The sequence below is a fragment of the Elgaria multicarinata genome, chromosome 9, assembly GCF_023053635.1.
Source record: "Elgaria multicarinata webbii isolate HBS135686 ecotype San Diego chromosome 9, rElgMul1.1.pri, whole genome shotgun sequence".
NCBI classification, from domain to species: Eukaryota; Metazoa; Chordata; class Lepidosauria; order Squamata; family Anguidae; genus Elgaria; species Elgaria multicarinata.
Window position 1 is genome coordinate 28,996,642 of NC_086179.1, and position 19,905 is coordinate 29,016,546.

General features: G+C 39.1%; 1 protein-coding gene across 1 annotated transcript in view; it reads right to left on the reverse strand.

Moving 5' to 3' along the window:
- Positions 1–19,027, reverse strand: part of SLC41A2 (solute carrier family 41 member 2) — a 29,062-nt gene extending 10,035 nt beyond the window's left edge. Inside the window, exons 1-7 of the mRNA XM_063134566.1 lie at positions 18,292–19,027; positions 15,061–15,168; positions 14,376–14,447; positions 12,257–12,401; positions 9,842–9,988; positions 2,671–2,818; positions 1,829–1,908 (exon numbers count right to left, since the gene is read on the reverse strand). Coding sequence (XP_062990636.1) covers positions 1,829–1,908; positions 2,671–2,818; positions 9,842–9,988; positions 12,257–12,401; positions 14,376–14,447; positions 15,061–15,168; positions 18,292–18,849 — 1,258 coding nt within the window. The 5' untranslated portion in view covers positions 18,850–19,027. The remainder of the gene's footprint in view (positions 1–1,828; positions 1,909–2,670; positions 2,819–9,841; positions 9,989–12,256; positions 12,402–14,375; positions 14,448–15,060; positions 15,169–18,291) is intronic.
- Between the last annotated feature and the right edge of the window lie 878 nt (positions 19,028–19,905).

Below are 19,905 nucleotides of genomic sequence, written 5' to 3' on the forward strand. Positions count from 1 at the left end.
TAAACTAAAGTCTCCTGGAATGCATAAACTTTCCTATCTAATGTGCTCTTACTTTATATGCGCACTTGAATGGAGGCATAGGCTCAGAAGCCTTGCTTAACCATCCTGGATAGTGCAATCAGCAGTAAATAGCAAGTTACAACACTTTAATGCAGATATATCTAAAGTGGGACATACCATACAGTGAAGCCTATCACAATAAATCTTTTAAGGCACTTGAAAAAGGCTACAGTAGAAAAAATAATTTCTCAATTGTGTGATTTTAGTGTGAGAGACTTGAGATAGTTGACATTTCTCTTAAAACCACAGTTCCTGGGCTACATACATAATCAAGAAACTCAACTTTTATTTAAAGCTGCTGCACTTACCATTGCGAAGGACAGCTTAGAAACACAAATCCTAAACACTCAAATATAAGGGCAGCAATCTGTGATGCAATCTTTTATGTGCCTTGAGAAAAAAACAAGGCATGGGGGTGTAACATGAGATCATGAAGCAATGAATGGAGAAAATGCTGCCCAAAGGGGAGGAATGGGAGATGAATACAATAGGAAAAAGTCACTCCTAGACTACCCAAGAGTCCTTTGTTTCATACCCATGGCAAAACAAAAATTCTTGGTACCTGTTTAAAGAGAAACGACAGAGTAGAACTTCAAGAACCTCAGAGCTACTGCCAAAAATGGCAGGCTCTTTGCTGAGTTCACCCTTCCCCTCCATAATGTAGCACACATTATCATCATTGACATCATTGCACTCCTCAGCCAATTAATTGGAGTGGGATGGGAAACTACATAGCATAACAGTGTCAGGACACAAGGTAAGTTAACGACCCATTAGGGAGAGGGGAATTTGACAGGGGCTGCCCAGATTACACACACGTACACATAAAAAGAAAGTGGAAGAAAATGGATAATCAAGAAATGTCATAGCATCAGCTATTCCTACAGAAAGGGGGGCAGTGGAAACACATGGATTTAGACTTTGATGAGGGAGAGTTATAATAAGAGACATGGCTTGGGTGTTATATTTTATTGATAGAAATCATTTATCAAACTGGAAGCCAAAGATGAAGACATGTCAGCCAGTCAAAACATATTTCTAATATTTTAACATTCTGGGGCATTAATGCAACACACTACTTGTAGGCTCATGGAATTCATTCCAGTAAAAGATTCTAGAAAAAGTCTGCATTTAAATAATTGGAAAGTTTCCAGTATAGTAAAACATATGCCTTTAAAATGTGTGTATGTGTGTATGTAGAAAAAGTTCAATACTATTTCATTCAGTCATCAACAGTATTTGCAGTGCTGTTCTAATACACTGCTGTGTTCTCTGATACTGTTACCTGTTATCTAATCAACTGAACATGAAAAGCACATGGAAATTGGATATGACCTCATCCATATGGATGACTCAATGTACTGGAATATAATTGCTTTGGTGAACTGGTGAGATGTATTGACTATTGCAGTTACACACTGAGCTATTACAATAATATTGTGTGCCCTTTCTGCCTACAAAAGTGTTTATATGGATATAAGTATATATTTCTAACAGAATATTTTAAAATCTATTTTGGGGTCTAGACATATAAACCATGGTAGTTTTAAAAATATTTTTTCACTCTCACTCATACCCCAAATGTATTTTTATCTTTCCCCTTTGTCGCAACACAAAACCAGGAACTGTTTTTACCCTAAAATTATAGTGTGACTTTACAGTAGTAGATACCCACCCACTTCTGTCTCAATTTGGTCTAGAATATTCTTTTATCTAAGCAGCATGCATTGAGCCACAGCAATTTTAAGAAATCCTGTGTCTGTCTTACCATTGATTACTGGAGTATAAACAACAATCCCAACCAAATTAGGATCGGATACAGTTGTGTCCAGAATAAGGCCACCAATACTGAAAAAGAGTTCAAGATTTCAAACAAGTCAAAAAGCATCTAAATTCTATGAACAATGTAGTCTTCTTAAAAACAAAAAAACCCAAAGCCAGAGCTATTCTAGAAACTCTACATAATTGTAGCTTCTGTCTGAGGTTTGTTACATTTTTACTTGTATGGAATCCTTATTGTTTCTAGAAATATTGTTCCTAGAAGTGAACCTAACAAAAATGGGAAATGTTTTTAGCATTAGTATATATCTGTGATATCTGAGAACTATAGGAAAGATCAGTGTGAATATACCATCAACATAATTATCATTGATTGTAAAATCCTCCCCAGAGTCCTAAAATTCACCTCCAATTCCAGCATGCAGGTCAGAAGTTAAGACTCATTGCTTTGTGGTTTTTATAGTTTTAATTGCTACTAATAGTTATTGATGTTTTACTGTATTGTATTTATATTCGCATGATTAATTTTATTCATGTCTTTGTACACCAGCCTGCAATCCATCAGGATGAAGGGCAGATTAGAAATATTTCAAATAAATAAATATCAGCATTAGTGTACATAAATAAACATAGTTAACCTTGGTTAAGCACTGGATGGTGGGAATTTGCATTTCATTCTACATTGAAATGTGAAAGGGAAAGTGTATCCCTGTCTAGTCTCTTGCATTATTTGTCAGGTACAATGTTTACTCATGGCACAACTATAGCTGGATTGGGTCCCTTTAAAAACAACACTTTTTTCTGTACTCAGCTGTGGTTCAAGCTACTTACCTGCTTATGACCATAGCAGTTATAACAGGCTCCCACCCTGAATGGAGGACAGTTCTTGTAGCTGGATGTTTAGCAGCAATTACAATCCACATAGGAGTCAGAGCCAAGAAAAAGGCACCAACTAAGGGAGATATATAATAATATTTCTCTACAATACAAAACACAACATTTTTATTGTTATTTATTATTGTGAATTTCTATAACATTCTGAAATTATTGGACAGTGTCATTCTGCTAATGCAAATTATACTGTGCTAGCCTAAGGGACCTCTAGAGCTATGCCAATAGTGTAAGTTTGAGCAATGGGGTTCTCAAAAAACATCAAGTTGTAGGACTTTTTTCCTGACTAAACATGCATAGGATTGTGCCCAAATTCATTGTTATTAATTTAGCTTCATCTCCAAGAAAGAAAGCTTTGAATGTTAGGATCAGGAATATTATTTTTCCCTTACAACTGAAATAGCATTGTCCCTACTTCTGGACCATGTTTGATACATAAAATAATACCCAACATAAAGCATTACTAAAGGTCTTCCTTATTGTAGAATTGTCAACTTCTACAACCAATCTGAGATTACAACTTGTTATAGTAAATTAATGTAGAATTAAAAACCAAAGCAAAAGCATGATATGAATGTGAGATATTCTTCATTCAATTGTTCTTGCATTTGTAATTCAGTTTTAGCAATGATAAATTACAGTTAGTTCTAGTCATAACAGGGATGATTCTCAAAATGTTTCATTACAAAGAAGGCCAAGGGATTATTTATGGATAGACCCTTTAATTTGAATTCCATTCTCATCTATTCAGTGAGACAACTATGTAAAGTATCTCAATCAGAAAGAGGTATTAGAAAAATATTTCTGTAGTTTTAGAAGTCTTAAAAGCAATATGTGCTTTGTTATTTAATCTCCCCACCTTCTATCTGTTTTTTTCTTCATAAGAGAGAACTGTACATAATTGTACAGTTTTAACTAGTGTATCAATACATGGCCTTTGAACCACAATCAAGCCTATGTGTTTACTATATGTAACAATACTGATGTCCTATGAATTATTTTACTCAGTTGGGTCTGTTCATAATTTAGAAAGATTCCTCTGAAGAATAAAATTATAGCAATGGGAAACAATAAAGAAAACAGCTGCAGGCAAATCCATAGGGACCCTAAATGACAGAAGAGCCTGCAGTGATGCCTATAGCAACCTCTTCTCCTTGCAGGGAACATAGCACACTGTCTGGGCATTGCAGCAAAGCGGTCCTGCAAACTCATTGTGATTGTGGGAGGAAAGGAAGATGCCATAACCACAAAAAAAGCAGGCAATTTTATTTTAGAGTCATCTACTCTGCAGAGAGTGAACATCAAAGACTCACAATTTCTGATCTATGGAGTTTTGGAACTCTACAGATTTCCCCTCTGCTACCATCATTACTCACTATTTCTGAAGTGCATCATGGAATACAGACATGAATATAGTCTCTTAATCTCATGGTGACTCTGGAGCTAAGAAAGTTCCAAATACCACATCAAGGATGTACAGTATATACTCACATACTGAAGCAGCAAAGTAGATAACTGTATACTATAACTCAAGGATATGGGATAGGGTGGGAGTGGGGCTGCAGAACGGAGTACCACTTCATTCTTAAGGATCTTTGAAGTCACTGCTTTACAAAAATGCTTATTGTTATCACATAGCCTAGAACAATGTGTTGTTTTTTAAATGTATTGTGATTATAAAGTCCATACTATTTCCTTGGTGTCTTCGGGAAAAGATCGTGATCTATACATATCAGAAATGTGTAAGAGTCATTTAGAAAAGCAGCTATCACTCCACACAAGCAGCTAATAACCATTCAAAACTATTTATCATATCCTAAGAATCCATGATAAAGTGTCTTAGGATAGTGATAACTAAAGTGAAGTCACATCAAGGAAAATATTGCAGATAAATATTGTTAATATCTGATCTAATATCTGAATAAATGATCAATAAGATTGAAGGGTTGCAGGGAACAGACAACATCTTTAGATAGTCCTGTTAATAGCTACAGGAAGAAGGACACCCAAAAGATTCATATCAGTGTTCTCGAAACTCACACTGAATATGTAAAGCAAAGTAAGAGATGTTACTTTATATTCATGGGAGATTGCAATTTTCAAATAGAATTAGGGTGACCATGTGACTGGATTTGCCCGGATTTGTCCGGGTTTTTGATGGCAAATCCGGGAGGGGGAGGGGAAATCCGGATTTCCCCCCAAAGAGCAGCTCTAATGGGAATTAACAAAAATGCTTATAACTCCGTCATTTTTTAAGATAAAGACATGACACTTGGCACAATGGTAGCTCTTAGGAAGGGCTTTAGTCATACCAAATTTGAAACAGATCCGTTCATCCAATGATTTTTAAGGAATTCTTTAAAAATTTAGGTTTTAAAATTATTATTTTTTAAATTGTCATTTTTAAAGATAAAGAGATGAAACTTTGCACCATGAAAGGATTTAGGTAGAGCTTTAGCCACACCAAATTTGAAACAGATCTGTTCATCCATTGATTTTTTAGGATTTTTTTTAAAAAATGAGGTTTTAAAATTATTATTTTTTAAGCTGTCATTTTTAAAGATAAAGAGCTGAAAGTTGGCACCATGATAGCTTTTAGGTAGAGCTTTAGCCATACCAAATTTGAAACAGATCTGGGGCCAGTAGCAAACCCTGTTAACAACAACAGCAGCTTGCAATGAGTGAAGATACAGTCAGAAAAGATATTTGAGGGAAGGGGAGAATGTAACACACAGAGTATAGCAAAAGCTTCCAAGTACAGCAAAACCTACAAAAGTAGGAGTGAGTGAAGTTAATTTCAGATACATTGAATCTCTCACTTGTTCTTTATTTCAGTGATTTTAACATTAAGATGTTATGTAGAAGAGATTTGCCTTAAATGTGTGCTGTAAAATCAGACATGTGACCAAGGCTATGTTCGGGTGGGCACGCCCCCTTGGTGCTGGACACGCCCCCTTGGGGGCGACCATGTTGTCCTCCTTTTTGGTTTCCAAAATATGGTCACCCTAAATAGAATCAGCATAGGAATTTCTACTTCTACTAAAACCAATGGCAAAATGAAAGATCTAATATGTATCAGAGATGAGCACTTTTCAAGTTTCGCTCTTTCTATTTTTTGTATTCATACTTCAATCCTAGAATCATTTAACTTAGTAGTTACACCCACTGATTTTAATACTAAAATTTCTGCAGCCATTGAATATAAACTAGCTTCAAAATGACATCCAAATTACAGCACAATAGAGCCCTCTAGTGTTCCAAAGTGATCTTAACACATATTATACGTTACTTCAAAAACTACATTTTAAGTTAACATTAACACAGAATGGGGTCAAACCAGTTAAACTGAACAGAACATTTTCAGAAAAATAATACTATATTCTTTAGAACATCAAAGCTATTTAAACTGTTAACATGCATTTGCTTCCCAGAGGCTAGCCATCATACATATATGACAAGTATTTGTTCAGTAGTGATTAGTTTAAGGCACCAAGATTCAAACAAAGAACTCTAGCAGCAGGACCTCCCACACATGCCTTACTTTCTGAGCCCTGTGCTAACTTGCCTGAGGAGTGAACTACTGGCCTGCTTTCTGCACCACTGGAGATGACTACAAGATGGCATAGTAGCTACCATGTATCCCAACACAGCATAAGACCCAAATTATATTTTTAAAAATGCTTTTATCTCAAACACATAAATCAGGAGAGGGCAACCACTTTTGATTCGGCGGCTGGATTACCCTCCCAGACCAAACCAGTGGGTCGGACGATGTCAGGACATGGGGCTTTACACCTGAAAGCCCTGCCCCATCCCCATTACGTCATCCACCCTGCCCCGCCCTCTCTTTTTTCCTCCATGCATCTTTCTATACACAAAGGCTAGTTTTTGCAGGAGTTCAGCTGCTCATTCCTGCAGCTGCTCTTCCAAATGTACCATATATATTTTTCCTTTTCTCCTACATCTGTATGCTTGGGTAATCAGAATTTTCTGAAGGGCAGAATCTGATAAAATAATAATTGCCTAGATTATCTGTCCATCTTCTGTTGAATAACAAGATATATAACTTCAAAGAAGCTACTTCACAGAGTTCCTGTATTAAATAAGACTGGGGCCAGATCTACACCTTGTGCCAAATCATTACGATCCCATAATGGTAACACTATATCCCTCTCACACATTTATATGTTGTAGGACACACAATTACATTTGTTGCGGTATTTTGGATAATGTGGAACAAAAAGCAGGAAATAACACAATGAAACTGATACGTGGAATGTAGAATGTGGCCCAACAGTTATCAGTGCACTTCAAATGTGAACCGCCCAGAGAGCTTCGGCTATTGGGCGGTATAAAAATGTAATAAATAAATAAATACCACCATAAAGCAGTAGTGTAGATCTAGCCCATATTAAAAGAACAGGAAAATGGGACAAATACATAGGGAAGTTAGGAGAAAAGGGAAGAAAAGGTGTCTGTAATAGGCTCCATATTTAGTTAGTAAGAAATGTCAAGCCCTCCGTATGACAGTCTACATACATGGGCTCTACATGTGGAAACCTGCACAATCAGTTGCACAATGAACAGTTGTGATCATAAAAATTGCATGTAAAGCCTTGTTTATACAATATTTCTCCAAATTGTTGCCTATATGCAGTTCCATGTAGGAACTTGACTGTGTGAATCAGCCATTAGTTACTCTGCCTGGGGAAAATGTAGTATATCCATGAACAGCAATCTTTTTGGACTTGCTCTTACCTTCAACCTGCAATACAGGACACAAAGGTAATTTACCATATACCTTTCACCTATTTCTTCACCTCTTTCTTCTGCATTCTCTCTTTTTTAAAATGGTGTTTGTGGCATTGATAATGCTTTAGATCAGGGCAGAATTAATTCTGGGTTATGACCCCATTGGTCAGAGGGAAAACCAATACTTTATCAAATGCCCAGGCAAAGCACAAAAAGAAAAGAGATGTGTGTGTGTGTGTGTGTGTGTGTGTGTGTTGTTAAAAAGGTACAGCAGAGAGAGAGAAATTCTCAAGAGCAGGTAGCAACAACCACTGTTAAACTAGAGTGATGTCCCAAAAAGAAAACAGCAAATTAATAACAGTGAGATGACACTTAATGTTTACACTTTAAAATTATAATTATTATACCTTCAGTAGAATGAACTAAAAGAGTCTCTGGTAATCCAAATGAGTCTCTCCACTGTCACATTTTTAAAAATCCAGAGTTGATTCTGCACTTGATTTTTAAAAACGTGATTAGCTTGTGCTGTTTGCTCAGCATTCCATGTCTAGTCTCCATTAACCCCTTTATTCAGCAGGGGTACCTTACTCAGTGCAAACTTCCATGCATAATAAATTGCAGCATTCCGGGACAGGTTCAGATCTTGCTCTTTTACTCCTCCTCTGTTGCTCCCCCCCCTTTTTTTAAATCTCAGATCACAACTTTGATCCCATCTTCCCATCAAATTCAGATTGGCACACATCATTCATATTTCGAACCCCATTTACCTTTTTTTGCTTTTCTGGAGTGTCTTAGTACAACAGCAGAAACAAATTACTTATTCAGTTCAAACATTGAAAACATTTCTTTTAAAATGCAGAATTTAAAAAGGGGGTGAATGGAGATAGGCAAGTATATCATGAGTTATAGGCTATGGCTTGGGTCCAGATTTAAGTGAATGCAATTGGGCTGGCAGAAGTGGAGTTCTCCACCCCTTCTTGGCATGTCAGTCCCTCCAGCTCCTTGAAAATACTATACAAAGAATCGGGGGACGCTATTCAATGAGTTGAGCTTTGGTGCAAGTGGGGAGAGGAATGCCCGAAAATGGGTTGGAGACAACTTCTGTGAGCAAAGTCCTTCTGTCCACAGAAGGCAGAACCTGGATCTAACCCCACATGTTCTATGAACTATGGCCATGTGCTAATAGCAAGCATATGTACATTGCAGGACATTTTGTTACTGAAACAAAATGAAAAGATATGGGTTAGAAAGGAGGCAAACGGTAGTCTGTACATGGTTTGCATCCTTGTTGCCAAACACTAGTGCAGCCCCAACACATGTTCTTTAAAGGATGTGATACTTATGGCAGGCCCTGCCAGTGTAAGAGTGGCCTTTCCAATCACCAAAAGAAATGTAATCTGAGATAATTCAAGTCATCCAAGGGAACACTGCAAACCAACATCATCTTACTAAGAAAAGCAATTACCAACAACCAGCAAATTCTGCATACAAGGAGTATGACAAGCATACATATTTATTTATTTATTACATTTTTATACCGCCCAATAGCTGAAGCTCTCTGGGCGGTTCACAAAAATTAAAACCACAATAAAACACCCAACAGGTTAAAACACAATTACGAAATACAGTATAAAAAGCGCAACCAGGATAAAACCACACAGCAAAGTTGATATAAGATTAAAATACAGAGTTAAAACAGTAAAATTTAAATTTAAGTTAAAATTAAGTGTTAAAATACTGAGTGAATAAAATGGTCTTCAGCTGGCGACGAAAGCAGTACAGTGTAGGCGCCAGGCGGACCTCTCTGGGGAGCTCGTTCCACAACCGGGGTGCCACAGCGGAGAAAGCCCTCCTCCTAGTAGCCACCTAGTAGCCATATGGGCCAGATCTACACTAAGCAGGATATAATACTTTGAAAATGTTTTGAAGACTGTATAGGGTATGTGTCCTGGGCCCCAACAGTTGTTACTACTGTTATAAACCGTTTTAAAGCAGTAGTGTAGATCCTGCCATGGTTTCTAAGAAAATGGCCTGGTTTACACATAATGGTAACCCATGGGTTTTTTTAAACCATGGTTTGATGGCCTACCCAGGGTGTGTTTGGTTCCCTCCTCCTTCATCTCCTCCTACCCTGTATCCCCATTGCCTGTGCGACAATGTAGTACATGCATGTAAAAAGATTGGTGGTTTTTTTTTACTGCTTTTCCCTGCTACCTTTGTAGCCTGGTGAAGGAACCTATGATTCTGGGTTCACACATGACAACCCATAGTTTAAACAACTTACAGTTCATAACCCAACAACAGATATTTTAAATTGGTAAATTATTTACCACAAATCCTTTGAAGAAAGAATACTCACCAAGGCAATCATAAAGACCCTGACTTATCCAAGCAAGTATGGCAAGAGTGATAAGGTCTCCAAAGCTTGCTGCAATAGGTGTTGCAACATTGTCAGGATTTATGCCAGTCTTCTTAGACCCAACGATCACACCAACCATTATTATTCCTAGAGCAATTATGAATAGAAAGTATGTCAATCGCATGCTGCAATTCTAAATGGGAAAACTTTAGAAGAGCTCAAATATTCCTCTTTTTTCCAGCTCAGTGGTATGCTTTTATTTATTTACATCTTCCTTACTGTCCTGTTAAAACAACTCTACTTGTAGACACACTTAATACAAAGAAATGCTGTGTAATAACTTCCACTTACAAGCAGTACAAATTAAATACTGTAGACCCCAGAAAGTCTGAACAACTTATTAACTTATCATTCCTACATACAGATCCCATTTACTCCGACTTGCATTTATTATTGTTGAGGGGCCTTCCTAGACGAGGCCTTAGTGCGCTTTGTGGGCCGGTTTCCCTGCTGTGCGTCCACATGACGCACAGGGGAATCCGGCGGCAGGCCGCGCTGAGGCCTGGTCTAACGCGCCATAAGCAAATTCGCTTATAGCGCGCCTTTTCCCCAGCTCCGGCCTCAGGCCGGGGCTGGGGGAAGTCTAGTGACTTCCGTGGCTTTCTGTGGCTACTCGCTTACTCGCAAGTAGCCGCGAAAAGCCACGGACCTGGCACAGCGCTCATACGAGCGCTGTGCCCATCGGCCCGTGGGGGGGGGAAGAGAGGGGAGGGGGAGGGATGGCAGGGGGGGTGGCAAGGGGGGAGGGTGGGTGACAGAGGGAGCGCAGCACACCGCCGCCGCCCGAGCAAGCAGGCGAGCGGCGCTTGCCCAGGCAATGCCGCCCCATGCCAGGCATTGCCCGGGCAAGTGCCACTCGCCTGCTTGCTCGGGCAGCGGCGGCGCGCGGCGCTCCCTCTGTCACCCGCCCTCCCCCCTTGCCACCCCCCTTGCCATCCTTCCCCCCCCCATTAAAAAAAACCCCACTTACCTTCTCTGGCTTCGGGAGGCACGCGGCCCCTTTAAAAAAAAAAATGGCGGACGCTGCAGGGACCCGACGTTAGCGCGCCTTGGCCCCGCCTCCCTACCGGCATAAGCCGGCACGTCTAGCAAGGGCCGAGGTAAACTTAATTTGTTGTTCATTCAAATGTCAAGATGTTATGGTTCTAATCAGCAAGATATACATAATCTAAGCAGCAAAATAATTTTAAAAAGATTAAAAAAACAATTATTTTAAAACATTTCATTACTTAGTATTCTCTGTCTAAAAATAATCTATCTGAATTACATCCATGCAAAGTCTGTTGAACAATCAGTGTTAACACTAATATTATTTGGAACTTTTTGTTTAAACATTTTAAATAAACATTTGTTGCCATTTTTTAAAGCACTCTATTTCATGCAGCTGTCTAATAATTACATTATTTAATTCAAGCTAGATCACATGTATTTAGTTATTTTCCAAATTTCCCTATAAGAGATAATTATTTTAATGAGTGAATTTGTCTTTCTGAGTATGGGCTAGGGATGGGGTATGGAAAAGCGAAAGAAGTGGAGGGCTTCAGCTGAAACTGGGGATGTAGAACAGGGTTGTAAAAAGCCACTCACATGGTAAAATCCTTAAGAAAGGCAGCTGCAAATTAATTGCATCGGCATGTGTAGGCAGATAGGCTAGTAAAAGTTGTGTGTGCTGCTGGTAACATCTGTGGACTTATTTGCAAGTGTTTTTGTACCAAGGGTATTAGGTCCCCATACCCTACAGAAACCAACCCTAAGTATATATAACTGAAATAAATCCCCTGTTCATTCCTGCCTCCTTTTCCCTTCCCTCCCTCTGTGGTCTTCCTTGAATTCAAGTGTAGATTGTATGCCCCTCAGGGCAGTGACATGTCATCTTAGAACTTGTAAAATGCTATCAATATGCATGTTGTCATCAACAGCAGCATCTATTGGCCCACTACCTAAAACATCAAATATTTTCATGCCTAATAAGAGTGAGACCGTTAGCAGGTGCAGAAAAAACTTTATATTTTCTTTACTTGTATTATATGTATATAACAAAGATAGTGCCAGTAACAAAGAAAATGTGCGATGTCAGGTAGTTGGGAAGGATTGTACTCTACAGGTCCAGTCACAATAGGAAATACTACATCAGAAGAAAGTTTATAGGTTTTAAAAATATTATCTTTTACATGCAAAGTCAGCACTACCTGAAACATATCTCTGAATATACTTCTGGCTGGCTAGAATGTAGGCAGAATGAAATTCACCACTGCTTAAAAACACTGTGTATTCTTTGGGTTGCAAAATATTTGTAATGTTATAATTAATGGTCTTTGCATTTTTTAAAAAAGTAACAGAATGATTTTTTTTTACCTTGTAAAAGGGATGCTATGAAGGCTGTTGCTACACTGCTTGAACACAAGAGGACTGAGTGATCAAGGTGGTATTTGCCCTCAGGAATCCAGCCCAGTATAACTGCCGCCACAGCTGCCAAAAAACCAACTACTGTTGCTTGTACCTATAAACATAAAAACATTTAGCAGTAGAAAAGGTTGCCTCTATATAAACACACTGATACTCAAAACATATACTAGTGGCCAGAAAATCCAAGCAGCTTTCAAGATTGTGGTGCGATACTCAGTGCCCATCCCTTCACACCCATTAGAGAAGGATTCTTTGTTCTAGGACCTCTCTCCTCAGCTCCAGCTCCACTGTCCAAAATCTGCAGTTGAACTGATCCATTATTTTTATTGATATAGCACCTAAAATATAGTATATATAGACTGCAATGCTATGGTTCCTGGGAGGACATCCCACAGGCCACAGGGTAGTGTGGATCTCTCTCTCTCTCTCTCTCTCTCTCTCTCTCTCTCTTTACCCATGGAAATGGAAGTCTGCAAGTAGAGAGAATAACCTACCCTCACAATCCCACTGTCTACTGGGACAGTAACCTCTGTTGCCTTAAAACTCCATCATGAATACTCCTATGGTGAATGCAGATTCAGGGCCTTCCTAGATGGGGCTTTAGCCCGGTGCAAGCCCTGGGCTCACCCCTGTGCGACCAGAAGACGCACAGGGTATCCGGGGCTCAGGCAGGGGTGAACCCTCCCTGGGCCAGGGGTAACTGGCACTGCTTCAGGCCCGGCTTCAGGCCTGGCACTGCTTCAGGCCCATGTAGCCAAGTCCCCGCTTTTCCCGGCTACCGGATTTACTCCCGAGTAGCCGGGAAAAGCGGCGGATGGGCCGCAGCACTCCACAGGAGTGCTGCAGCCATCAGGACTATGGGGGGGACATGGGGGTGGGAAAAAGAGGCCAGGGAGATCAGGGGGAATCGTGGCCCAGGGGACATCGGGAGGGGGGAACTGTGGGCAGGGGACATCGGGCAGGGATCAGACATCGTGGGTGGGGGGGATCGGACATCGTGAGCGAGGTGGGTGGGCAGGGGATCAGACATAGCGGGCGGGGGGAGGCGGGGGAAGGAGACTGGGGCTGGGGGGGAGATCGCAGATGCGGGGAAGGAGAATTTTTTTAAAAAAAACACCCAACTTATCTTTCCTGGCTCCTGCGCTGCTGCTGCCGCTTTAAAAATAAAATAAATGGCGGCCGCAACAACTCTCCTCCAGAGCTTGTCACGTCTCGCGTGTGAATAAGGGCGAGATCTTGCGTTATTCATAACGCAAGGTCTCCCCTCCTCTCCCCCGGATTTTCCACCAGGTCTAGCAAGGCCCTCAGAGAGGTTTCAGATTCTGCTGTTCACACGACATGCCCCCAGAGCTGGCATACGTGTCTTTCCCTCCAGTTATCCTCCCACCTTCCACCTTGTGAGCATGGGCCTGGCAAGGTTTGGGATTTGGCAGTTCCTCCACCATGGATTCTCCACCCCCTATCTTCTTTGGATTGCTCTGTTAAACATGGCGAAGGCAGTGAGTCTCATATTACACCCACATAGAAAACTGGAGGAAAAATACCACAATACTTATCCATTTCACCTATACATTCCAGCTGAAGAAATTGTGAGTTAATTATTAGCTCTCTCTTTTGCAGAAGTGAAACTTACTTGCTTCACTTCTGTGTTGTTGTTTTTTAACCTGTTGTTTGGACTTCAAAAGCCTGAAGAATTTCACCACACTACTTAGCTGGTGAATCTAGGTTAGTCTGACAGCGTGCAAAAATTGCTAAGAAACCCCCCCAGACCAAAGTAAGAAATTAAGTGAGGTAAACTGAAAGATGTTCATTTATAGAGTGATTGTATGTTCCACAGAGACTTGCTTTAAATCTGTATTACGAGGCTTTAAGGAAAATGTCCCACATCTGACTAGATATTCAATTATAATATCATGTAACTTATAAAACTCATTTAGTGTAAACAATACATGAATCATTTGAATACAATAACTACAATGTTGCTATGACTGATAGAACACAAGAGGATCAAACTGGTGTTTGTCCAGTATATGTTATAACTTTTTTTGATGCTCTTTTGAATCCTTACCTGTTTTAATGCCAGATTACCAATTATTAGATTCCACTTCTCAATTGGTGAATCCATTTTCCCAACATTTACCTGTAAAAAGCAATAACAGAGTTTAACAATGAATACTTTATGCTACTATCATGAAGCTTGTCTCAGCACATTTAAGGATTGCATACACCTGTTTGAGGAAAATTGAAGCACATAATCAGATTTTGACTGGCAATCCCAAACTGCTAGAAAAGAAGATGGTTGCACATCATATGTGGGTCATATGTTGCCAACCTCTGCCATCTGTGAAACGCTTATAAAACTGGTATCTAGAGGTGTAAAAAAAAGAGGATTGAAGTTGCCTGTACTCCTTCAACCAACCTGACAAAAGGTTAGGTGTAATGTACTATGGGGTGGGGAGTAAGGTTGAAACAGCAGTCAATTCAGCAGTCAAATATTGCTTGCCTCTTGAGGGATGGCCAGTGGAGGAACTAGATTACCAATTCCGAGAACATTATGGCCTGATCAAGGTTTCTGCCTCCTTCCTTTCCAGATACTAGGACAAGGCTGTTAAGAGTTTGGTAGCCACCTCAACAGGAGGCTTCTAAAGGAGGTGGAGGCCACAGGCTTTGAACTCAGTAATTATGACAGGTATCCCTATATAACAAACAAACAAACTGAAAATGTTACAAATGAAACTGCTACAAATACTTACAGCTGTTGATAACCGAGAAGCCAAAGTCATTTCCAGGTTCCCCTTCAAACCAAGTAGTGCAGGAACCAAGATGAAAACTTCAGTAATATTTTTGAAGACTTCCCAATGCTATTTAACAAATGAAAAAGTTATATAACATGAAAATAAATGTTTTTAAATAATGACAAAAATAATCACAGAAGATTCACAAATGCAAAAGTACTTTAGCAACTAATAAAGATCTAAGTTGATATCTAACATATCTTATCCAATATCAGTACCTTCAGCAGTACAGAAACAATCCAGAAATGAGTCATGACAGATCATTACTGAATACGTGGAGGTTATTTTAATAACTAGTACATTCAAAGCCAAAAGACTGTTAGTGTCATCCAGTAACTGTGTGGCTCATCTGCTTTGATATCAGAGTCAGACTTGCAAGACAGAGATGCCATGGCCTCTCTTGCGGCCATTGGCTTAGCTGCTCCATTATTACAGGACAGGTCATAGGACTTACACCAGCTTAAAGTTACACTATGTAAACTAGAGTAAAGGGTGGAAATTGGTAATTATGGGGGCTGGAAGAGTGACCAGCTTAGTTTGGATTCTAACTTTTCCCATAAGACCATCCTATTGAACTTAGCCAAAGGGTTCATTCTCATTCCATCATCACCTACCTTGTTTCTATCAAAATGTTCTGAAACTGCTGCCATAAAATTGAGATAAGAAAAGAGGTTGTTGTAAATAAATAGACACCCACTGAAGTCAAGTGAAAGCCAAAGTTGTCTGCCTTCCCACTTCCTTCTGTTCCTCCACCCCATGAGAACAATGGAGCATACAATACTGACAAACTCTGCAGCTAGGAAGTGACTTGTGACTGACTGGTAGTGGCACTGTTATTAGGATCTCTGTAGTTGCAACCTTCATCACTACTATGTTAGCTCTCTTTTCTACTACTATTATTGTAAGGTTGACATTGCTACTGGGAGAGAATGACATAATTAACTAGTTACTCTAATCTAATATCTGGAGTAGTACTATATTGCATTTTTTCAATTGTTTTAGACACATAATTGCATAAAGGTGGGGTAAAAATTAAACCATGAAAACTGTTTGTTTATACATATTGCTCTTTTCCCTTATCCTAGATGCTAGCAGAAGTAGGCTATGGTGCATCTGTATGAAAAAGAGGGGATGAAATTATTTACTATTCTAGCATGAACATCTGTAATACATAACTTTTGTGAACCGCCCAGAGAGCTCCGGCTATTGGGCAGTATAGAAATGTAATAAATAAATAAATAAATAAATAAACAAACAAACAAACAAACAAACAAACTTTCTTGGCAGAGGACATTTTGACAGAGGAGTGGAAACTTTTCACTACATCCCCAGAATTGACAGCATCAACAAAAATCCCTATTTATTAATATCATAGTAGATTAAATAACATCAATTCAATTTCCTACAGGCAAAACTGAGGAATTTGAAATATTAATGTGAATATTTTATTTAAAAAAAGATCCTGTAAAGATCGTGGCACTTGTGATAAGCACTTCCCTTTAACTTTTTAAATTGTATAATTTGACTGGATTTGAACATTCTGGCCTCATTTCTTTCTTTCTTTGCAATTGCATTCAAAAGCAAGAAAAACAATTTTTAGAGATAACTGGAAAGAATGAGCCAATTACTCAGGGTGATTCCAGAGAGAGGATTCTTAGTGCTCCTAGTCAAAAGATATCAAGCAGGTATTCCATCTTTCTCTCCTTAACAGATTTTCTGCAGTAAGAAAAAGCTCTCAGAAGCAGTAGGAAAACACAAGAGGGTTACAATGGAAGACAACAAAATTCTATATTTGAGGCAGGACAGCTGCACACTAAAAGTGTCACCTGGAAACAACCTAAATCTCTGGAAAGAAAATATGAGTTGCACCAAGAATATTAACATAACAGCCATTCTAGAGATATAATAAAAAATTGTGGGAGAATTATTTCTTGAAGGTGGGGAGAGCAATCCTATGGCCCCTAGAGAGCATCTGGGGGGCCAGAGGATACTTCAGATTCCCAGATCCAGGTTGAAGACAGTGCTCTGACCTTGCAGCTGGCGCAGAAAGATCCAGGAACTGTGAACCGTCCAGAGAGCTTTGGCTATTGGGTGGTATAGAAATGAAATAAATAAATTAAAAATAAATAAATAAATGTGGTAAATGGGGCATTCTGGTGAGTGAGGAGGGGACTGGAGAGGTCAGAATATGAGGTATCCCGAGGTATCTCCAGCATTCTTCCCTTCCCCTCTGAAGCACCCAAGCCAAATGGGCAAAAAGCTCATCTAGCAAAAATGCAGAGCGATCGGAGTAGGAAGGTGATGATCACTGCTCCTCCCACTCTTCTCTGGATCAGGATGCTTGTAAGCCTCTGACTTTGGAGGCTTACGAGCATCAAGGGCATAAACAGTAGGATTGCTCCTTAAGATACTCATATCTCTTCTAGCCTAGGTTCTACTTAACCAAGAGTAAAGGTGTTTTTTTAAAAAAAATGTGCTAACAAGCAATATGATATTTTCAATAGAAAGATGTAGGCAGTTTGTGCTTCTATCAAAAGGCAAAAACATATATAAAGATATACATATTTCAAGCAGTGAGCCCACTACAGATCTGCATTCATCCCTTATGCACATCCATATAAACTTCCAAACTGAATTTTGCTTGGGTACAGCTCACACCTCTTGTTTCCAGCCTGGGCTAGCTGTGAAGAAATTTGATTAGCCGGCCCTTCTCACGATCATGAAGCCATACCTCACCATCCCCTTCATGGCTAGCTGTGCAGAATACTGATTGGCTGATCATAATGCTACTCCCCCTCAACCAGAGTAAAGTTTCAAGTTTGTTGTTTTAAAACACTTTTTATGGCACCTAATGAAATTTAATAATAAAAATATAATGGGTGCATGGAAAACTATGTTTTAAAAATCCAAGAACCTGCCAAAAAGCATGAGAGAGGAGCAGCAATCTGTATCGGAACTGAAGCCAGGAATTTATGATAGTATAGGTACAGAGATAGTACAAAACAGAACCCACTCCTGGGAGAAGATATGAGTGCAAATGCCATTACACACCCCAAAAAGACTTTTAAAACTAAAAAGAGAAACACACTCTTCAGCCTTAATATACAAGTCCATACTAAATATCATGATTAAGTGCATCAGAAAGAACTTGAATGTGTATAATAAAAGCTATATTAAGCAAATACCAACCTGAACAATATCCAGAACCATCCCAGCAGACACTGTTCCAAATCCTGCTAATAAAAATGGTACAAGTATTTGCAATGCCATAATGCTACTAGATTCTTTTGGCTGTTTTCTGCTTCCTTCCACAATTGCATCTTCATCACCATCACTAGATATATTGTTGTCTTGCAGCATAGCATCTGTTTCTGATGTGTCAATTGCATCTGAATAATTATAATTTACGAAGTTATCGTACTTTGGACTACAGCTCGATGAATTATGTCCATTACTTGCATGATGAAAAGTTGATTCTGAAAAGTGATGATAATCCATGTGTTGATCAGTCCTAACACTGAAACTGTGTCCTGATGGCTGCAATCCATCTTGCCAGAGACCATTCACTTTCTTATGTCTCTCTTCCTGGGTTTTGTGATAAACAATTGGAACCATACTCAACAGCAGGTTCAAGAACTTGTCAGACTGAATTGTATTTAGATTTATAGTCCAATTTACAAAACCTTCTTCATGATAGGCTTTATCATTCGTTTTCTTGCTGACAGATCTTCCTTTATAATTAGTCATGCTGTTTCAGAAATATTGTTCTGGTTATCACTTCAGATTCCAAGGAAGAAGTTTTGCTGATAACTCAAGTGATTATAAACAAATAGTGGATCTGACATAACTGATTTCTTTGTTGCCTGTAATGTAGGAAGTTTTCTTTTCACATTTTTGTTTTTGAGCAGCTCTACAACAAAGCTTGGATCTGAAAAAAACAACATAGTAAAAGTATTCAAATATCTGCTTTTTCTGCTTCTAAATTATTTTCATTACAAATAACAGTGTATTTGTATCCTTGAGTTACAGTGCTACTAAGTCCCCTGCACAGGTGTAACGGCAGGAAAGTTACAATAGTATGTTATTTTATTTATTTATTTATTTATTTCAGTTATCTACCGCCCCCATAGCTGAAGCTCTCTGGGAGGTTTACAAAAGTTAAAAACAATGAACATTAAAAACAGATATACAAAATTTAAAACCACCAAAAGTATAAAAAACAACAATATCCATTTAAAACAACTATTGTAGGGTCAGTTAAAAACTCAGGGTGATGCCTTCATCCTGTTGTATATTCTGGGAGATGATAGAGAAGGATCAGCTTAGGCAAAAGCCTGATTCCCTGTCCAGTGTAAACAGCAAAATAACTGTCATAAATAAATACGCACCAATTCAAGCTCATGGAGAAGGTCTCCCTTGTTCATCTCCCCTCCTCAGAAACAATGGAGGACTAACTTTGTAGCCAATCATGACATACCATCGGCAGTATACAAGACCCAGCCAGGGAACAGACAAGTCCAACATCAACCATGGCGCTACATCACTGAATCCCCATATCTAGAGAACATCTATCAAAATGTGTCCCTGAAAAAAACTGCAACTGTGTACACTTGTATGTAAAACCTTGTCTTCAGAAGCTCTGAAGCTCCTAAGCATAGTTACTTCCTTCCTAACCCAGAAAGCTATGGCATTAGGTGTACTGAAGAAGGCACTACAATGTTTTCTGGAAGCACATTTATGCCTTGTGTGTGGAAGAGAGTATGGAATCGCTTCAGTGACATTAGCATGTGTTGCTCCTGCCAT